The following is a 20,474-nucleotide window of genomic DNA, read 5'->3' on the forward strand; positions in this document are numbered from 1 at the left end:
TTATATATGAAAGACATTACAGAACATATCAGTATCCTTAAACTTTGTAGTTTACATACTGGATAAAATTAGACTCCAAACCAAACTCACAGTTGCCCAGACTTTTCACAAGAACTATTTTGCAATATCTGCAGTAGCAAAATGACAAGAGAGCTTACCTATTAGCGCCAGACGTGCTAATGCTACATCACATGCGTCATAAAATGTCCATCAACCCCCACTCCCAGCAGCCCCACTTTCATCCCCAAAGCTTTCTTTCTTTTTTTTTTTTAATGTTTATTTTTCAGTTTTAGGTGAACACAACATCTTCATCTTATTTTTATATGGTGCTGAGGATCGAACCCAGCGCCCTGCGCATTCTAGGCGAGCGCGTTACCGCTTGAGCCACATCTCCAGCCCCCAAAAGCTTTCTAATGGGCCAAGTACACTTGAGTTAAATGGCCTCTCTGCAGGGATTAAACCCATCTTCACTCCGGGACCACTGCAGCATGCAGACTTGATTTACAGAATGCCAATCATACATACCGAAAATTAACAAAATTCTGTGATGGCAACTTCTGACATGTTCTCCATAAATCTTGAAGTTTTTTGTCCTGATCCTGCACACTGATAAACAAATTTTTATGTATAAGAATTTATTAGAACATATTACTGACACCTGTATTCACATGTTGCTGTAGATTAGACCTGAAGTGTCCCCCAGAGGCCCAGGTGTTACTGGCTTGGTTGTCAGCCCTGGGCCTTGCTGGGAGGTGTGGGAAGCTTTAAGAGGCAGGGCCTAGTTGGAGGAAGCTGGGTCACTGGGGACATGTCCCTAAGGGAGCTACTGAGACCCCAGCCCCTTCCCATCTCTCTCTCAGCTTCCCTGGAGCCATGAGGTGAACAGGCTTCCTCCACCACAGGCCCAAAGACAACAGGCTAAGCGACCGTGGACTGGAACCTCTGAAACTGGGACCAAATCAGCCTTTCCTGCTTTAAGCTGATTCTTTCAAGGTTCTGTCACAGTGACGGGAAGCTGAGTAAACACACTACATCAACTGTGCAGTGCCTGTCACTGTCTTCCACAGCTGCAAAACAGCACAGACAGAGTTAAATACCAACTAACTCCCTATTTAGCGCAGGAAGTCAACCTCACCAAGACTCAAGACTCCTGGTCTGCAAAACAGGATAAGAGTGTCGATTCTGCTGAATGGTTTCAAGGCCTCAAGGGAATAGCCTTGCTAAAGCCCTGAGACCAACACTTGGCACCAGGAGACAAGACACCTGAAGATTCCGTCTAGGCAATGTGTAGATTTGTAGTCCACATTTCCTTATCCATGTGCAGCTTGGCCACAGATCAGTCGCCAAGTGCCCAGGCACCCAGACTTCTGGATATTTCTTGATCACTAACCTGCTTCAAGGCTCCAAGCCAAGAAACCCATTCTGCTGGGAAGCAGTTACAATAGCTCTTGCACTACACTGTTCTAAACACAAACTTCCAGAGACCAAAAGGGGATGGAGCAGAGCCCTGGAGCAAGTCAATTCTGCATACTAGGAAAGAGAGTACTAGCAGCTGACCACACTTTCTGGTGAGTCACAGGAAAGAGGTTGAATACCTCAGATCCCAGTACAGGAGCCACCAGAATGGAGGCCATGTTGGCAGTTCTCAACTACAAGAGTTGATAAAGCAAGACAGACACCTCTTTCACAGAGTTATTCCCCTAAGAGTTTTGAAGTCTTAGAATAGAAATGAGATGTGATATTAAGATGATTTAAAGAGGCCACCCAGTAAAAGAAACCGCACCTCTGTCCCCACCTGGCACTGACTGTTGGGTTCATTTAATTCAGTTGCAGGCCAGGCCCAGGCTGGGTTCCAAAGATTTGACAAGTTCAAGAACTTTAAAACCTCTCTAAACTTAAAAACCTCACCATCCGCTAGGGTAAAGTCTCTCATTTCACAATTACAGAAAAAAGCTCAAATACACAGATCTGGATGAAGGGACACGGGATGGACTCACAGTCTACCCAAATGTAACGGATGAGAACAAATGGCTTACGGTCATAACAGCTTGCATGACAGGAACAGTGACAGTGTCTACAGATGGGGGAAGGGGACAGCAATGGAGGTGAGATTTGCTCCTCTTCCCTTAAATGGTGAGGACTTAGGCCCTTAGGTTAGGAAATGAGCCAGAACCCTGAGGGGAAAGCACTGTGGAGGTGGCTAGCTGGGCGAGGAGAAGCTGCTGCGATGCTCTAAATAAGGCTGATCCTGCTTAGGACCAATGATTGCTGGAGACGGTGAAGCTGAGGTGGAGGGGAAGGGACACAGAACAGCCTTTGGGTCAGCAGGTCTGGGTCAGCAGTCTGCCAATAACTTGCTACTACCTGGCCCTACTCCTTCCCAAGCCCCAGTCCCTCTGTCTGTAAAATGAGGACAGCAATAACATCAGCCTTTAAAGATGCTAAATAAGGATTCCAGGAGGTACTAGGTGTAAAGTGAGGACAGTCCTGGGCACCTGGTAAACACTCAGTGAACATTAATTGGTGCTAATAATGTCCCTATTACATGGTTGCACAGCTGAACCTGTAGGTTCAGTGTTCACAGGCACAACTGCCACTCAGTCACCTGTGATACCTGGCCCCAGTTACAGGGCTTTCTTCAATAGAAAGGGGATTTGAAATCAGCCAGTTCATCAATGTAGATAAAATCAATATCTTCAACCATGTAAGTCTCCCAAACATAAACCAATGCCTAAGCTGTGACTTTCCTGTAATAATAACAGTAACACTCAATAGTTTTACTGTAATATAAACAGAACTGGGACACATGACTTAACAATCTTACTATTTTAATGTTATGATACCTGGGGGGAAATGACTTACAACCTCTGTTTTCTTTAAACTTACCTTGCCACTTGTGTCCACTCCTCATATAGATTAAAAGTCATCAGAGGTTCAGGCAATTCCCGTAGGTAGGACTTCAAAGCACCTGAAAGCGTTCACATTCTGAGTAAGCAAGGCAAGGCCAGAAATCTCTCTGGGCATATCGTTTTGCAAATTGAAAATATCTCAATTACGATCTTCCAAGGTGCACAAGACAAACCATAATTTGATAGGAGGGTTAGGGAATGACATGTTCACAAAAGGCATTCAGTCCCTTGCAAAAATATATTGAGAGATCAGGAGAAAATAAGATGAGCGTTAACGCCACCCTCTAACAGCCAGGTAGATGTGGGTTGTAGGGTGAAAGAGGGAACATGAGCATGTCTAAACATATCCACATCATACATAAGCTCCCTTTACCTCTGTTTAATGGCGGGGTGGGGGGCACACACAACAATAAACAATAAAAAGGAGAAGAGTTGTATGTTACATCACACATAGGGAATTTTATCAGAATGACATTTTATTGTTTTGTCACTTCAACCTCTAATTGAAACTGGAGTCCTAAGTGCTGACCTCCACCATCTGGAGGGCAGCTGGATCTGCAGACTCTCTTTGGCGCTCACCTGCTACAGCATGGGGATCTGAGTAGAACTCGTCCAGGTGAGAAGTAGAACAATCCAAAGCGGCTTTCAGCTTCTTTAACTTGGAGGCTCCAGCCCCAATTCGGAAAAGGCCCTGAAGACAAAGACAAATTGCAAGCATGAAATGCAGGTGGTGAGTGACAGCCAGGGACAGCAGCATGGCCAATGGAGCTTCAACCACTGCCACCGCCATCTCTGAGAGCAGCCGCAGTGCGGCCTCACAGGGCCCTGGAGGTGGAGAGGTCGAGGGCAGACCAGGGCTCGGGGACAGCAGAAGGGAGCCGGTTTCCCTCCGATGCCTGTACTTGCCTGCCTCCTCACTAAACACCTGCGCCTGTCAGAACTCCGTCTGGAAGCTCTTTGACTTCCTCAAGATTTATGCTTCCACAATGCCGACCAATTTAGGAAGTTTTTTTTTTTTTTTAAATTGACATCTCAAGAAAAACTGTTAAGAAATATTTCTATTCACTTTCTCTGCCCTAAATGTGACTTTGGAAAAGGAGAAAAACACATAAAGCATCAACCAAGAGACGTGGGCGCACGAAGGTTACAGGAGTTAGAAGACAGGGCAGGGTCCAGCCTCGGTGCTCCTGACGACTCTTTCCTGTGAGCTGTCCTGGGCATTGCAGCAGGTTCAACCGCAGCCCTTCCCATGCCAGATAACTACCAAAAATGTCTCTAGAGCTTGCAAATGGCTCCTGGAGACCAGAGCTGGCCTCAGATGAGAAGCACCAGGCTTAGGCACTCAAAGTCGAGGTTGCGCTGTGAGAAGTAAGTAAGCAAGAGACCTTGATCTGGATGCTGAGTGCATCAGTCAGCTTATTCTGTGAAAACTCACCAAGCTGCTCACCCACAATAATGCACACTTTTCTATATGTTTGTTATATATCAATAAGTGTTTTTTAAAGGAAAAAAAAAAAAAAGTCTTGTATTTTGCCTCTGGCTCTGCCCAGATGGGAACTCCCTATGTGCTGACATCCCTACCTACACAGGGAGAGGAGTGAGAACTACCTGCTGGGTTCCTAGGGATTTTTATTTTATTTTTTTGTAATGATGCCATAAAATACATAAATGTACTCTCTTCAAAAAAACATTGCATAGTCGGGTGCAGTGGTACACACCTGTAATCCCAGCAGCTCGGGAGACTGAGACAGGAGGATCACGAGTTCAAAGCCAGCCTCAGCAAAAGTGAGGTGCTAAGTAACTCACAGAGACCCTGTTTCTAAATTAAAAAATACAAAATAGGGCTGGGGATGTGGCTCCGTGATTGTGTGCCCCTGAGATCAATCCCCAAGAGCTGCTCCCCCACAAATTGTATAGCACTATGCAGATGTGAGATTCTTGCTATAGGTGCTTACTTTAAAAAACTAAAGCTTGGGGTTGGGGATGTGGTTCAAGCGGTAGCGCGCTCGCCTGGCATGCGTGCGGCCCGGGTTCGATCCTCAGTACCACATACCAACAAAGATGTTGTGTCCGCCAAGAACTAAAAAATAAATATTAAAAATTCTCTCTCTCTCTCTCTCTTTAAAAAAAAAAAAGAGATTGTGGTAGGCGCAAAAGAAGCAACCACCCTACCACTTCCTTTAAAAAAATAAAAAATAAATAAAAAACTAAAGCTCATGGGAGCTCTGATCCATTCATGCATCATGGAATCCATGACTGCCAATTAATGAACAGTTTACAATGAAACAAACAGGACAGAAAATAGAGTATATAAGAAACAAAAAATAAATAAAAATTGTTCTGTGAAATGTGCTTCACTTATTATGTATAACAGGTTTGATATATAGGGTCTCAATCTAAAATGCAGGTCATGGTGACAAAAATTTGAAAACACCATTCTATACAATCCCAGCAGTGGTTGTGTAAGAAAAGTGGTGGGGCAGGGGTGGCATCGTGCTCTGGGCAGAAGAGGGGGCACAGAGACCTGGCATGCAGCCCAGGCACCCTCACCTCTTCCTTCATGCCCGTCTCCAGGAGCAGCATGACACAGGCTTCGATGGGAAGCGCGATCTCACGCCCACTCCGCTTCAGGTGCTCTTCCAAAGGCGTCCCAAAGGCTGGCTTTTCTGCCCACTTATCTAGAGCAGCAAACAGGTCAGTAAGACATCTGGCGACCCCATGCATTACCATCATGTTCTCCCCAAAACCCCAAAGAGGATCTTCTAACAGAATGGTAGCTGGGGCTCTGGGAAAGAGGGAAGCACTTGTGCTATCTGCTTTTGTTATTTACCATTTACCACAGCACAGACAGTGTGCCAAGCTAGGGCAGTCCCTTGTGGAACAGATGCCCTGAGTGCACACACACACAACACCAAGGACAAGCTTAGCTGCCCAGCAGGAGCGACCACAGTGCCCCTGCACCTGTACCACGTGATGTCAACACACAGTGGCTGGTGGCCTTGCATGAAAACAGAGGATGCATCTGAACATACTGTTTTCACTGAAAAGAAACTTATTCTAGCCATGCAGAGCAGCCCTGGCCTCCCAGCTAGAGGAGAAGAAATAGACTCATTGAATGTGAAAACGAAAACCATTTCTTAAAATGTCAAACATGAGTCAAGTGCTTCTTTCACTCGACTGGAGATGATCAGGCAAACTTGTGTCAAATAGGACATCTCCACGACAGGCAAGGCTTCAGAACACCGCATTCCCAGGCAGGTCCAGGCATTCGGAGTAGAAAGACTACACCATCTGTGGCTCCCAAGCAGCACAGGCCAGGCTGCCGTGCCGGCACCCAGCAGGACTTCAGGTACTGTCAGGTCATATGCCTGCTTCATTCCACAACAGATTTGAGCAGCTTAGCAGAAATACATACAATAAGGCAGTCAAACAGAAAGAAGAATTCATAAAATGGATATGCTGAATGAGAGTAAGAAGGATTTGGCTGGCGTGGCCTGCCTGCCTGTGGGAACGGCCGAGATCTAGAGCTGTCTGGGAAGCACACAGAGGTCCGGGGGGAAAGCCGACTGGTGGAAAACGCTCAGAGAAGCACTTGGTTCTGTCCACCCTGCTCGGCACCCCCAGTGGGCATCTGTCCAGTCACTCTGCTGTAGAAGGCTGGTTTGAAGAAGGCAATAATTGACTCTAGTGCGTTCTCTTACACCTTCACCTACCTCATGGAGGGGACAGGGCCTCACACAGTCTGCACACAGGGGAAGGAAGAAAACCACATCCATGGGCCTGAGAGCTCATGACAGACAAAAACTAACGGGAAGAGCAAGTGGGGACAGACTGAAGAAAAGAGGCGAGGGCAGGAGAGGCCAAGAGCCAGCCACTTGCCACCCTCAGAACTGCAGGAGCCCTTCACCTCTGGCCTGGCCCCACTCCAGCCCCAGGGGAAATTCTAACAGAAAAAGCCTCTGGGGGGGCTGACCCTTCCCAGAAGACAGAGCTCTATGACAGTCAGATCTCTCCTGGGTACTCTGTCCCTTTTATCTGAAGAAATGATTCAGAGAATGGCCACATGAGCCCTCTCCTGGGGGATACACCAGAATCATCAGGGGACTTCTGCACATGACACCAGCCATCATCTCCACCCTCCACCACATGCCCAACCCCAAGATGCTGAGAAGTGGGCATGCTCCCGTCATCAGCTAGAACTTTCTAGTAAACATTGAACAGAGCATGCCCCACCCCTCACCCTGGTGTAATGTGGGCAGCGGGTGCAAATGAGAACATGGCACTAGAGACAACTCCCATGGCAAACTCCAGCACAAGTGCTACCCTTTCAAACAATAGGCCTACTATGTGCCAGGCACTGCAGTGGACACCCAAGTTGTCAGGGACTCCCTCCCCAGCATGAGTGCAATCGAATTGTGAAGATAATACAAGACATACATGGAAACTTGTACCAGTCACTAACAAGACATGACAGTTTGCTAAGTCATGGCAGGTCAATGGTATAGACAAGAGTCGAAAACACAGTGTCTACAGGGACCACACAGGCTGCCCAGGTGCGTGAACCAGGCTGAACAGCCATGGTCTGCAAGGGCGGCAGCAGCCACTCCTGGGGCCAGACCAATGTCTCTGGGCAGGGCAGCAGACCCAGTAGCACCAGGCTTTCTAAGCCTCCAAGAGAAGGCAACAATCAGGACTGCTGCACAAAGGCATCTGGTTTTTACATGATGGCAACTAATTAAAAAATAATTTATTTTTAATGAGATGCAGTTGTTTGTGACTTCTGGTGCAGATCATCAACACGAGAACAATTCAGGAGACAAAGCATTCACTGCTGGCTTTGGTGGTCAGAGAAGGCTTCTCAGAGTGAGCAAGCTTGGAAAGGTCCCAGAAGATGGCGGGATTAACTGATCAAGAGCAGGCAAGCACATCTTGGGGAGGGCAACAGGCTGAGAAAGACCAAGGACTGTGTGAGTCTGGAGACACAACTCGTCCCAAAGCTCCCACCAAGGAGATGAGAGTACAGAGCAGAGGGGGACAGAGGGGCATGGGGACACAGAGGAAGGCAGAGCACAGGATGAAATGGACGAAGCCCAGGAGACAGGTAAGAGGAAGGGGAGTGGCACCAAGGCTTCAGAGCTGGATGGTCTGGAGAAGGTAGCACTGAGGGGACACGGAGGGGACAACCACAGCTGGAGTCAGATCCCTGAGCTGAAGGGAAGCTGCATCAGAGGAACAGAAATTTAAGATGCAGAGGAGGGGATTCCCAGGGAAAAGGGGCAAGTGGACAGGGAGAAGAGCCCTGGAGCAAGGAAAGACCCCAGCCAGGCTGACCTCGGATGGGAACACCAGTGAAGAAACAGAGTCCCACCAATGAAAGCAGACAATCAAGGGGCAGGAGGAAAGAAGTTTTAACAAGGGAGAGATGCCCAGGGCATGTCAAATGCCAGCATCTGGCAAAAGGTCCCTTGGGAATTGTAATTTTTTTTTTTTTTTTTTTTTTTTTTTTAATAGCAGAGTGGGGTAGAATCCAGACAGCAAAGGGCTAGGGGCGGGAAGAGAACACGGGTGGCTAGGGGAGAGGAGTCAAATGGCCTACAGAGGAAGGAAGGAGGCCAAGAATAACAGGGTGCCCTGTCAGGACAGGCAAGTCCCCATAACTGTCAGAGCACTGAATGGTCCCCAGGGGCATGGGGAGCTGGGGTCAAGTTACATGATCTTCCTATAGCAAGAACTTCAGCCCCTCAAAGGCTGAATGATGGAGTCTGCTACTGTGCCCCAGGCAGGGCCCAACCCACAGTGGCTATCTCATAAACACATGTTCTTGGGTCTCGAGTCTGCCCCTCAGAAGCCTGAATGTCGCAGTGACTCAGTACCATCATCCACAAACTGGAAAATTAGATGATTTAAGAAAATGAGGGTAACTTGTCCTGTGAAGAGCAGACACACAGAACTGGAACCAGAGACTGCTGAAGCCCTACCAGTCAAGACAGAGAATCTTCTAATTCTATCATCTAAAAACTTCCAGGCTCACAACCAGGACCTGTTGTAAGCCTGTTGAAGTTCAGTAGAAATGACACGGCTTCCTTGAGGGTGCCTATGCGCTCACCCACAGAGCACCCATACTCTTGCCCACATTCTTGCACAACTATGTGGTCACCATATTCAGCACCTGGCCTGATCCCCTTTCCGCTCAAAACTGAGGATTCTGCAGGGAGAACCAAAACTCCACACGTCAGGTCTACGTCACAATCAAAACCGTAAGTCTCTGTGTACATGGGTTCTGCATCTACAGGCTCAACCAACTACAGATTGACAACCGGCATATGTGTGTGTGTGTGTGTGTGTGTGTGTGTGTGTGTGTGTGTGTGTGTACACCGATCCCTGCTCTGAACTAAGCATGTATAGACTTTATTTTCTTACTATTATTCCTAAATAATATAGTATGACAACTATTTTTTCAGTGATTACATTGTAATGTGTATTACAAGTAATTCAGAGATTATTTGGAGTTTAGGGGAGAATATAGGTAGGTTATGTGCAAATATTACACCATTTCACTTAAGGATTTGGGTCTCTGAAGGGGGTTCTGGAGCCAATGTTCCCATGGAAAACAAAGGATGACTTCTGAGTACTAGACCCAAACACAACAGAGCAATTGCTGCCTCAACAGCTTCTGTTCCTGTCTGCTGGCAAACACCCTGATGGTAAGTAAGAGAGGTAGAGTCAAAGCTATAAAAGCTTAAATACATCAGGGGAAAGGTCAAACTACACATGATCTGGGCATGTATCTGCCATTTGCTTGAATAATTTAGCAAAATATTAGTGCTAATATGAACAAGAGAAAAGACAGAGAGGGTTTGAAAAGAGCGCTTGGTGTCTGGTAATTCATCACACTGAGTGATCAATGAGGTAGCATTGAAGACCGGCTTATAATATTCTCTCCTGGAAAATCTGAAATAAAGTTTCCCTAGAATGGATGCTCTTTGAGTCACAGGGCCAGAATTAAGCCCAACAAATGACTGATTTGGAAAAGCATAATTAGATGCTAGAATTATTCAAGCCAACAGAAGACAGAAAAACATATGCACACTACCCAAAGGAGCCAGTTTTACCTTCAACTGAATGAAGGTTTCAGAAGAATGACAAATGTTCCATTAGTATGTTAATTTGGGTTTGGAAGGAATTAGAGAATGCTGCAAGAAAGATGAAATTATGCTGGGACATATACCCTCCTAGCAGAGAGGCTAAATCCAAAGGAATGCATGCAAAGGAGTCAGGGCAAAGAAGAAGAAAGGCAGAAGGGGCAGAGGCAGGAGGAGGCATCGCAGTTACATTACCTTGATGGGCTCGCATTTCGGGAAGGGCCTTTTCTAAGACTGCTAATGCTTTTCTATGGTAATCTGCTTGGGCTTCTAATAACTGAGAACAGACCCACATTCAAAAACAAAAGTCACGTTAGCGTTGGATGGACACAACACAATGGCTGAGCAAACTAAAAACAAACTCTTTTGCAAAATAGCTAAGATGACTCAATTTTTTACAACAGGTTAATACCTTGTCAATGGGAGGTGCTTACCGTAACAAAGAATTTGCCGAACTCCCCTTCCTTGGCCATGAAGTTGTACATGTCTGCTGCAAGTTGATCCTAAGTAAGAAAAGAGAAGATCTGTCATTGAAAAGAAGTGAAAGAAAATGGTAACTGAGGAGAGTCTCTGTGAGTTCTCAGACCAAAAGGTAATGAAGAGAGGCACAGGTTGAAGTCTTCAGCTAACTGTACAAGCACACATGGGGACAGCAAGAACACATGAAGGGCTGCTGTGCCGCAAGCTCCAGAGCATGCTGTTCAGGTGCTGTCAGGAAGCAAAGGCACACAGCACTGCTCAAGGCCTGTTACCAGCTGAGGAAAAAGAAGACAGGGACAGTCAGGTGCCGCGGTGCATGCCCGTGATCCTTGCAATCTGGGAGGCTGAGTCAGGGTCGCAAGTTTGGGGCCAATCTCAGCAACTAAGCAAGGGCTTAGCAACTTGACGAGACCCCATCTCAAAATAAAATATACAAGGGACTGGTTAAGTGTCCCTGGGTTCAATCACCAGCATCCCCCTATCCCCTCAAAAAAAGGGAGAAGAAAAAGTATATTTTTATTGCTGTATGTCTGGAAGGTCAGACATGGTGGTGACCCTAGTAATCCTACCTACTTGGGAGGCTAGGGTAGGAGGATCTCAAGTTTGAGGCAGGCTAGGCAACTTAGTAAAACCTTGTCTCAAAATAAAATAAAATTCTAGGATGCAACTCAGTGGAAAAGCACTTGCCTAGCATTCATAAGGCTGGAACTTAGCCCCCAGTCCTGAAAACCACCACCACAACAAAAAACCTAGAGGGCTGGGGATATAGCTCAGTTGGCAGAATGCTCACCTTACATGCACAAGGCCCTGGGTTCAATCCCCAGCACCATAAAAAAGAAATGGAAAAAAAAAAAAACTGGAATAAAAAACAAATATTAGAAAGAGCAGTTTTCTTCTGATAGGCAGAGGAAGGAGAAAGGTGGAAGAAAGACTTCACTCCTCACTGTTTACTGTTTTATACTTTTCAACATTTGAACTAATATAAAATAATTACTTATGTAAAATTAAATGATTTATTAATCAAGACATTGGATATACATTTCTTTTTTTTTTTTTAAAGAGAGTGAGAGAGGAGAGAGAGAGAGAGAGAGAATTTTTAATATTTATTTTTTAGTTCTCGGTGGACACAACATCTTTGTTGGTATGTGGTGCTGAGGATCGAACCCGGGCCGCACGCATGCCAGGCGAGCGCGCTACCGCTTGAGCCACATCCCCAGCCCCGGATATACATTTCTAATCTTATATGTGTCTATACACATGTGTATAGGAATTCTACCTACACATAGAAAAACATGCATTGGAAAATACATACACACACACACACATACCTACCTTGTTTGTTTTGAACTTTTAAAAATGTCCTGCCTTCTATTTATGGACACCATGTCTTTATTTATTTATTTTCATGTGGTGCTGAGAATCGAACCCAGTGCCTCACACATGCCAGACAAGCGCTCTACCACTGAGTTACAGCCACAGCGCCTTCTATTTTTGACATGAAATTGTGCAAATTAATGTGAAGACCCTTTCATTCATGATAAACCTGGAAATGCTAGTTGTATGTAACATCCTTTCAGAATAATTGGGAAAGCAAGAGAGTACATTTCCTAAGCCCGAGCATAACCACCTTCCCCACCATGCCCCCCCCCAAAAAAAAGAGAAGGAAAAAAAGAAACAAAAAGTCAGAAAGCTCAGCATGAATGGCATGAATGGAAGTTGGAAATGACCTGGATTGATCTGTGCCACCACGGTGGCCAAGGTGTGTGGACCTGGCTGTCACATGGGGTCAGCAAAAATGAAGCCTGAGGCATGGTGAGCAAGGAAGCAGTGCAGACACTATTACACACAAAGGTAAGATTCCCAAAGAATTACCCTCAACAGAGGGAGGTCAAAACAAATTACTCATCAGCACATGGAAATCTTAGGGAACTTTAAGTATTTTGCATTGGGCTCTGAATCTAGGAAAAAAAAAAAACAAAGCCCTTGAAATTTCAAAAACATACCTGCTTTCATGAGGGATTAAAATTTGAATTTACTATATTTACGGCCCAGGAAATTCCAAACTGAAAAAGTTTGATTAAAAATAGATCTGAGGGGCTGGGGATGTGGCTCAAGCAGTAACGTGCTCGCCTGGCACGCATGAGCTGCTGGGTTCGATCCTCAGCACCACATAAAGATAAAATAAAGATGTTGTGTCCACCGAAAACTAAAAAATAAATATTAAAAAAAAAAATAGATCTGAGCCGGGTGCAGTGGTGCATGCCTATGGTTCTAGCAACTTGGGAGGCTGAGGCAGGATTTTGAGTTCAAGGCCAGCTTCAGCAACTTAGTAAGGCCCTAATCAACTTAGTGAGACCCTGTCTCAGAAAAATAAAAGGGCTGGGGACGTAGCTCAGTGGTGAAGCACCCCAAGGTTCAATTCTAGTACCCCCCCCAAAAAAAAGACCTGAATTGGTAATAAATACTCTCTAGGACACTCATTCTCAATCTCAATTTGAATTCTCAAATTCACTGAAGACCAGTTTTTTACCATTTTGAATAGTATTTGGAATAAACACACACACACATATATATATATATATATATATATATACACATTGATAGATGCATAGAGAATAAGATCACTTAAACAACTAATTAATTTGGAACTTGTTTTGTTTTGTTTTTAATTTTAAAAAATTTTTGGTATTTTTTGGCTTAGGGATTGAATCCAGGGCCACTTTACTATTGAGCTACACCCCGTCCTTTTTCATTTTGAAACAGGGTTTAAGTTGCTAAGACTGGCCTTGGACTTGAGTTCCTCCTGCCCCAATTTACTACATCACTGGGATTATAAGCATGCACCACTGCATTTGGCTAAATCTTATAACACCTGTTCTAGTAAACCTATACAATTTTACTGATATATTTTTATACCTATTATATAGTTTTAATTATTATAACTTTATGTAATGTCTTGCAATGATTTTGTTTAAAACTGTGATCTTTATTTTAAATAAGCTTAGTCAAGTTTTTAAATATACCCTACTTGAATACTTTTAAATAATGTTTTATTTTGATTATAAAATAGTATAGTCTTGAAAAATAAAGAATATAAAACTACTTTTAATATCATTCAGAATATTCTGATGGAAGTTATGTAAAACATTAAATAATTTGCAATATTTGGCTTTTATTCATCATTTGCCAAAAAAATAAAATTGACACATGTGTTATATTTATTAGGGAATTCTTGTACCTTGCACTGTTCTACTTTATTTCCAGCTTCATCCATCTCTTCCTTTAAGGTATCTATTTTTGATGGGAGCCCCTGAAAGTTGGTTCCTGAAGATTTGTGAGCTTGGTTCCACCTGCAAAACAAAGGGGTAGCCAGTCTGAGAACTAGCTATACATACTCAACCTTGCAGGGTCAGGACCTAAGGAGAGCGAGCCTTTCCCCACACTGACTGCACCTGAGATCTGATCAGCACCCAGGATGGCTGCTTCTCTTGAGTTTAGCAGACGGTAGCTTCCTCCATGCCAGGGTTCCCCTACTGCTGGGGCTGAATTTTGCTTTGAGCATAACCCAAGACACCTGCTCACACAAACCCCTGTGCTGGAAAGCCATCTGTGGGTTGTCTTTCCTGTAGTGCCCAGTTGTGGAATCCTTGCTACAGAGCACCTCTTGCTCTCCTGCTTTGATCTAGAATGTTCCCTGTGCCCCTGGGAACCAAATCCTACTCTTGAGGACTGCTTATGATGCATTCTCCTAATATCTTGACCTGGGATTATTTTTCGTTCTGGCTCTTACCAGAACTACCTTTCAATAATATAGTTATGGGGGCATTAGAAACACATACAGTAACAGCAGGGGGACAGGTGAAGAAGAATAATCAAAGACCAGGGTTTTCAAATGTGCTTTGACCTTCTGTTTGTATAGGAATACATCTGCTGCTACGTAAAGTTCTAACACTTCAAATCTGAACACAGATATTATATAGCTGCAGCATGAAAACCCACACTAGCAACTCCTCAAACTTCCCAGACTGTTGTATTGCCCCCAAAACAACTTGTGTCCACTTCACACTGCTGATGTGGTACACCAAAAGGCTTCGGCAAGGCTGACAAGGCAACACTGGTGATGCTGTTTCAGAAATACGTAGGCTTCAGAGTCTACCATGCGACTCCAACTGAACCACCTGTGACCTCGTTAGTAACCTAGCCTCTCTCGGCCTCAGGGGCCTCCTCAGTAAGACTGAGATGATGAGCACTGAATGCCTTGCAGAACTGCTGTGAGGAGGGAAGGAGAAATCAAACACAGGTGTGCATATAATTTTCTCCTGCTCACCATTAGTTCTTATCATTTTCCTATAGGGAAAAGTAAGTAAAAGTAAAGAAGAAACATTCAACTGTTTCCATGTCTCCAACACCTACTTTGGTTAACAGAGTGAATAAGATCAAGAATCAGCATTGAGGGCAGGGGTGTGGCTCAGTGGCAGAACATTTGCTAGCAGTGTGAAGCACTGGGTTCAATCCTCAGCAACACATAAAATAAATAAATAAATTTTTTTTTTTTTAAAAAAGAATCAGCCTTGAAATCCTCTCTGGGATACACATACTTGAGATGTATAATTCCTGGCAGGTAGGACATCTTTAATATTGCTCAACCAACTCCAGTGTGGGAGCATTGTTTAATCATAGCCTTATTTAATTACTCATTAGAACATTCTTCCTTCTCTTGAGCAAAAATGCACAACATAGCAGCCTGTACTCTCTGTTGCAGTCCTGTCACACAGAATTCTAATGACACACATACCCATGACAAGGAGACGGCAGACGGTGCTGTCCGAATCCTACTCTGCCATTTATTCTAAGGCATGAAGAAAGTCAGACAGATGAAGTATACAAGTCCCTTGTCTGTAAAACAAGTCTCTTCTTAAAATTAGGGGATGTCACATTGGCCCCAGGCCCTGTTTCCTCCCCAGCTCGCATAGAGGGACCTCTGCATTTAGTGTCCAGCACGATGTCTGCACAATTGATTGCTGAAAACAAAGCAAATGAACAGGATTGGAGGAGAATTGAGCCAACGTACTGATGCTCAGCACATGGCAAGTACCTGGTAAGTGACCCTCGTAGTTGACCACTGCACTATGACTATCTTCATCCTACAAGAATGCCCACACGGACCTTTTGTCATTTCAATGAGGCTTAAATAACAACATTTTTTAATAACTGGTTTGTACATTTCATGTCCTGGGCTGCTTTTTTCCCAAAACCAGTGGATTTTAAACCAGTGATACATCCAAGACTCAGTGGCCTCTAAGAAATAAGGGAATGAAGAGTCGTCACAACCGCTCAACTCTGCAGACAAAGCCCCTGGCTCAGAAGCACTCCAATGGTAGCTGATCCCCATGTTCCTGCCAAGCAAAACCGATCACATCCTTCACAGAACTGCAAGGAAGGCGGAAAGATCTGATGAAGCAGGGGTCAGCATGGTCACCTGATTTACAGCCAAGCTCATTCATTTATGCACTGTCCATGTCTGCTTTTAATTTATTTTTTGCAGTGCTAGGAATAGAACCCAGGGCCTCCTGCAAGTGCTCCGCCACTGAGATACAGGCAGCCCATGGCTGCTTTTATGCTACAACAGCAGAGTTATGGGGTTATACCGAGGACATCGGGGTCGCAAAAATATTTACTGTCTGGCCCTTTATGGAAGAAGTTTGTCAGCCATTGTAATGAAATTTGAGAATGGCCTCGTCTGCTAGTGGTTGTCTCCCTATTTCCAGTTCTCATATGCCCAAGAAGAAAGCCTGCCAATCACTGATACAAACGCCATCAAGAGCAGATGGTGGAGGCAGTCCTGCCAGGGACCACCTCACGCTCCACTGCAGACATCAACTCATAGGTCACAGTCCTGTAGACTTAGTTACTTGGGTTATACGAGATCCTGCTTCCCGAGGGCAGCATCTCTTGATCATGAAGGGTAATTATAGGTACACGAAGTTTGTGACTTGGTGGGACCTGTTTATTTTATACTCCACAATTCCAAGAGCTATGTTCTTAGAATGGCAGCCCCCTCCTCCTGCTAAATACATTTACTTAACTTTGCTTATTTTCTGTTTCCTTTCACTGTGGCTCGTAAGGACAGAATGTTCTAACAACACCCCTCCGCCATGCTGGGAGAATGAGACCCGGAGGAGGGTAGGCAGGCTGTGACTGAGGCAACGGCCCTAGCTGTGATTCACAACAGAGCCATCTTGTTCTACTAGTATAGTCTTTCTCTTGTCCATGGTGGGGTGAGTGACTCTAGGGAGGTGACATAATAGTATTGCATTAATGGCCACCTTGACAACTTCACCTTACCTGGCTCGGACAGAGTCCCAGTCCAACACCAATTTAGCCAGCTGCTTCCTCTGTTTCTGGATGTTGGGAATCTCCACCTAGAGGGAAGAACATATCAAATGAGGTGCACTTTGGATTTTTAATTTATTTACAAATGTTTTCTCTTAGGCAAAAAATTTTGCAACCTCAGTTTACTCTCTTATTTCCAAAAAGAGCTGCTGATCTCTGTTAACACTACAGACATGGGATGCGCTCACCGCCCAGCCCGTGCCAGCCTCGGTTCTGTGTCCAGGGCACAAGCACCCACCTCTGCTATGCCATAGAGAGGGTCCACGATCTCCTTCTCAATGAGGACCTCGTGCTGAGAGAGCTCCAGAGCCAGCTGGTGCTCAGCGTCTCCGCAGGTCTCCAGCATCTTCCTTCAGAGACAAGACAGCCAACAGGCCAGCACCAGTTAAGCTGTGGCCACCACTCTGCTTGCCATGTGGCAGGATCACAGCAGAGAGCTGCCCAACAGCCCTTAAAATATTATACATTCAGGGTTTCCCCTAAAAACGTGCGTCTACAGATTTGTGTTTTAAAATGAAAATGATTATCTCGGGTGTGGACCCTGCACTGGGGGGAGGTGGGGGTGTGAATTGTGAGGTCGCAACTGAAGAACTAGGTTCTCATGTCAGGTGGAAAATCAAGTGTTCTCAAGTTACCCTGGAAGTCTTCTAAAGGAGACATAAAGTACACCACAGTTTCACGTCTGCTAGTGAGTGTAGCCTTAGTGGCGTTTCCTCCAGAATTAATGCAAAGGCTGATTCTTCTGTGCGGATGAGGTGGCTGGCCAACATGGAAGGGCCAGTCACATGAGCCTCACGTTTGCTGTTCTCCTGTGAACACACAGCTGCTGTCATATGTGCACATGCAAATGATGCAACTCCACTGTCGCTGGTCCCCTTTTCTCCTTTCCTTTTTGCCCTGCCCCTCCAGCTCCCTGTAGGTTCTTTTGGCACCAGAAAGTGTGCAGCCTGCTGTGAGGTAGCCATGGTGTCATAGTTAAGCTGCCTGAGTTTGAACACAGGCTTTGCTATTTTTCTGTGTGGTTTCTGGCAATGTTCTTACCCTCTCTGTTGGCCAAGGTTCACATCTGTAAAGTGGGAGCATTCATGTTATCTACCTCCCAGATTGTTTGGGGGATTAAATGAGCTATTCTTTGGGAACACACTCAGCACAGGGCTGGCGCTCTGGTGTGAGGACAATGGCAAGAGGATAAAGGGAGCGCAACATGGAGACACATTCAAGCCTGAGGGAGCAGGGGTGGGCACATGCCATCCTCCCAGGGCCAGTGCTCTCAAATGTGGAAGTACAGACAGCACAAGAGAAGGCACAGAGCGGGAGCAACAGAGCTAGGGCAGTGAAGCCCAAAGACAGTGGCAGCAGGAGGCAGGGCCCTGCTACAACAGAGGGCAGTCTGGAGGGCAGTGGGGGAAGGCGCACACCGCACAACCCAGACTGCTCCTGCCAGACTCACTATGTGACACAAGCCCCCTGTGACCAAAACGCAGCCCTTGGGGGAGGAGGGAGAAGGGGGATGGCTGCCAGGCACAGGAGGGCAACTGGGCAGGGGGGTGACGCCTGTGTCCTGTGTCCTAGGATGCAGTGGGCAGCTATGCCTGGCAAGTGGTTGTACATTTCAAAAGAGCCAGAACAGGGCTGAGGCTGGGGCTCAGGGCCAGGGCGCCTGCCTAGCATGTGTGAGGCACTGGGTTCGATCCTCCGCACCACATAAAAAGAAACAAATAAAATAAAGGCATGATGTCCACCTACAACTACCAAAAAAAAAAAAAAAAAAAGAGCTAGTAGAGAGAGGGTTTTAAATGTTCCCAACACAAAGAAATGACACCTGTTTGAGGTGAAAGATACGATCAGCACACACTGTACATGTATTCAAATGCCACACTGTACCCCATAAACATGCATAATTATGTGTCTGTTAAAAATAAAAAAGTATTAAAAAAAAAGAAATATAAGTCAGACATAAAGTTTTAAGATGAAACAACCAAGGAAAATTTAACTAGTTCAGAAAATACACTATTTTGAAACACCCACTACTGATATTTTGGTGACCACCCTTAAAGGAAGTAACTCTTCAGCACTGAAAGGCACTGAGAGAGTTTAAGTTGACACCTGGAACAGGGAAGGGAGCCAGTTGTTCATACCCCAGGCTTAGGGGAATAAACACGGCCCTGTCACTGGTGAGTTTTTTTGTTTTTTGTTTGGCAGTGCTGTGGACCCAGGGCCTCCCTCCTACTGGGCAGTTTGCTCTACCGCTGAGGCATATGCTCAGCCCCCATCAGCTACTTATGCTAGTGGCTCTACCACCACTCCAGCCTGACACCCAGGAAAAGATTCTCCAGCAACCCAGAGGCTCAGACCCACTTTCTCCCTCAAGGCCGAGGCCTTCTCCTGGCGGATGAGCCACGCCACCATGCTCATGGCCCCTCACCCACCCACTACCAGCCCACGCTTCTCCCTGACCCAACAGCCGCTCCTCTCTGAAAGCAGCCGACTCTTACCCCAGGAGAGAGTCTTCCAGCTGAGTAGATGCTTCTTGCATATTCTGAGCGAGAGCTGTCAGAGGGAGTTTTTTCTGGAAGAAAGAAAACAGCATGTTTTTTCATTATTATTTGATGCCCCTGCTTAATGATCTGCTTTAGTCACTGGCCATTGATCTCTCCCTCCAGGCACACTGCATAAGTAAGAAGCAGAGGGCACCAGCTCTGGTCTCACAGACCTCACTTGTGTGGTGTCACCTCTGTGCCTAAGTTAGGGGCCGTCTGTCAACCAAGCAGATATTCAACATCAAGTGGCTGGTGCATAGGGAGTACTTGTAAACATTAAGTAAAACATTAGCGGCTATTATTTCTTGTGGCTGCCATTACTATCACTAGTTAATCAAATGCATGTAGGTTGAGTAGCTCTCATCTGAAATGCCTGGGATGAAAAGCATTTGGGGTATTGGAATATTTGTGTAGACTTTCTGGTTGACATCCCTAATCCAAAAATCTAATATCTAAAATGCTATGAAATCTGCAACTTCAGATTACAGAGCATTTTGGATTTTGGTTCAGGGATGTTCAGTCTGTATTGTACTCCATACCCAGCCCTCATTCTTCAAATGCTCATCACGAGTAATGCAATGAAATGGTCAATTTCAAAAATTTGTGCTATAACATTCTTAAACTGGGTCTTAATTTGGCTATAATCCTAAAATTTAGTGATAGTTAAATATCTAAAAGTAAGCCAGCTAAATATTCAAAACAAAGCGTGGAAATGTTTTTAAGCACAAAGCAAATCATTTTCCTATTAGTGGTTTGTTTTCTTAGCCAGCAATGACCACAGGAACACCTGATCTCTATAATGAAAATAACTCAAAAACCCAGAAAGATTAAATGGCACTTTGCAGTGGGGAGGGAGAGCCACACCTCTGTGACCATGGCCTGAGCCCAGTCTTCACTGCTGGCTGGTGGCTTATCTCAGAACACTGGCAGGAGAGGCCAAGAAAGCAGCAGGTGGGCAGGGTGCAACACTACCACCTGCTAAGAGAAGGCACTTCAACGTGCAGCACCAC

General features: G+C 45.4%; 1 protein-coding gene across 7 annotated transcripts in view; it reads right to left on the reverse strand.

The window, feature by feature from the left end:
- Positions 1–20,474, reverse strand: part of ARHGAP17 (Rho GTPase activating protein 17) — an 87,721-nt gene that overhangs the window by 21,797 nt on the left and 45,450 nt on the right. For all 7 annotated transcript variants that reach the window (XR_014022702.1, XM_081299614.1, XM_081299615.1 and 4 more), the window contains exons 4-13: positions 19,420–19,493; positions 17,163–17,274; positions 16,877–16,953; positions 13,770–13,881; positions 10,486–10,554; positions 10,247–10,328; positions 5,460–5,587; positions 3,489–3,600; positions 2,887–2,968; positions 526–606 (exon numbers count right to left, since the gene is read on the reverse strand). Coding sequence is in view for 6 of the 7 variants with exons in the window: in XM_081299614.1 (XP_081155740.1) it covers positions 526–606; positions 2,887–2,968; positions 3,489–3,600; positions 5,460–5,587; positions 10,247–10,328; positions 10,486–10,554; positions 13,770–13,881; positions 16,877–16,953; positions 17,163–17,274; positions 19,420–19,493 (929 nt within the window). In the remaining variant the exon portion in view is untranslated. The remainder of the gene's footprint in view (positions 1–525; positions 607–2,886; positions 2,969–3,488; positions 3,601–5,459; positions 5,588–10,246; positions 10,329–10,485; positions 10,555–13,769; positions 13,882–16,876; positions 16,954–17,162; positions 17,275–19,419; positions 19,494–20,474) is intronic.

The sequence above is a fragment of the Spermophilus citellus genome (genome assembly GCF_964194105.1).
Source record: "Spermophilus citellus genome assembly, chromosome: 6".
Taxonomy (NCBI): Eukaryota; Metazoa; Chordata; class Mammalia; order Rodentia; family Sciuridae; genus Spermophilus; species Spermophilus citellus.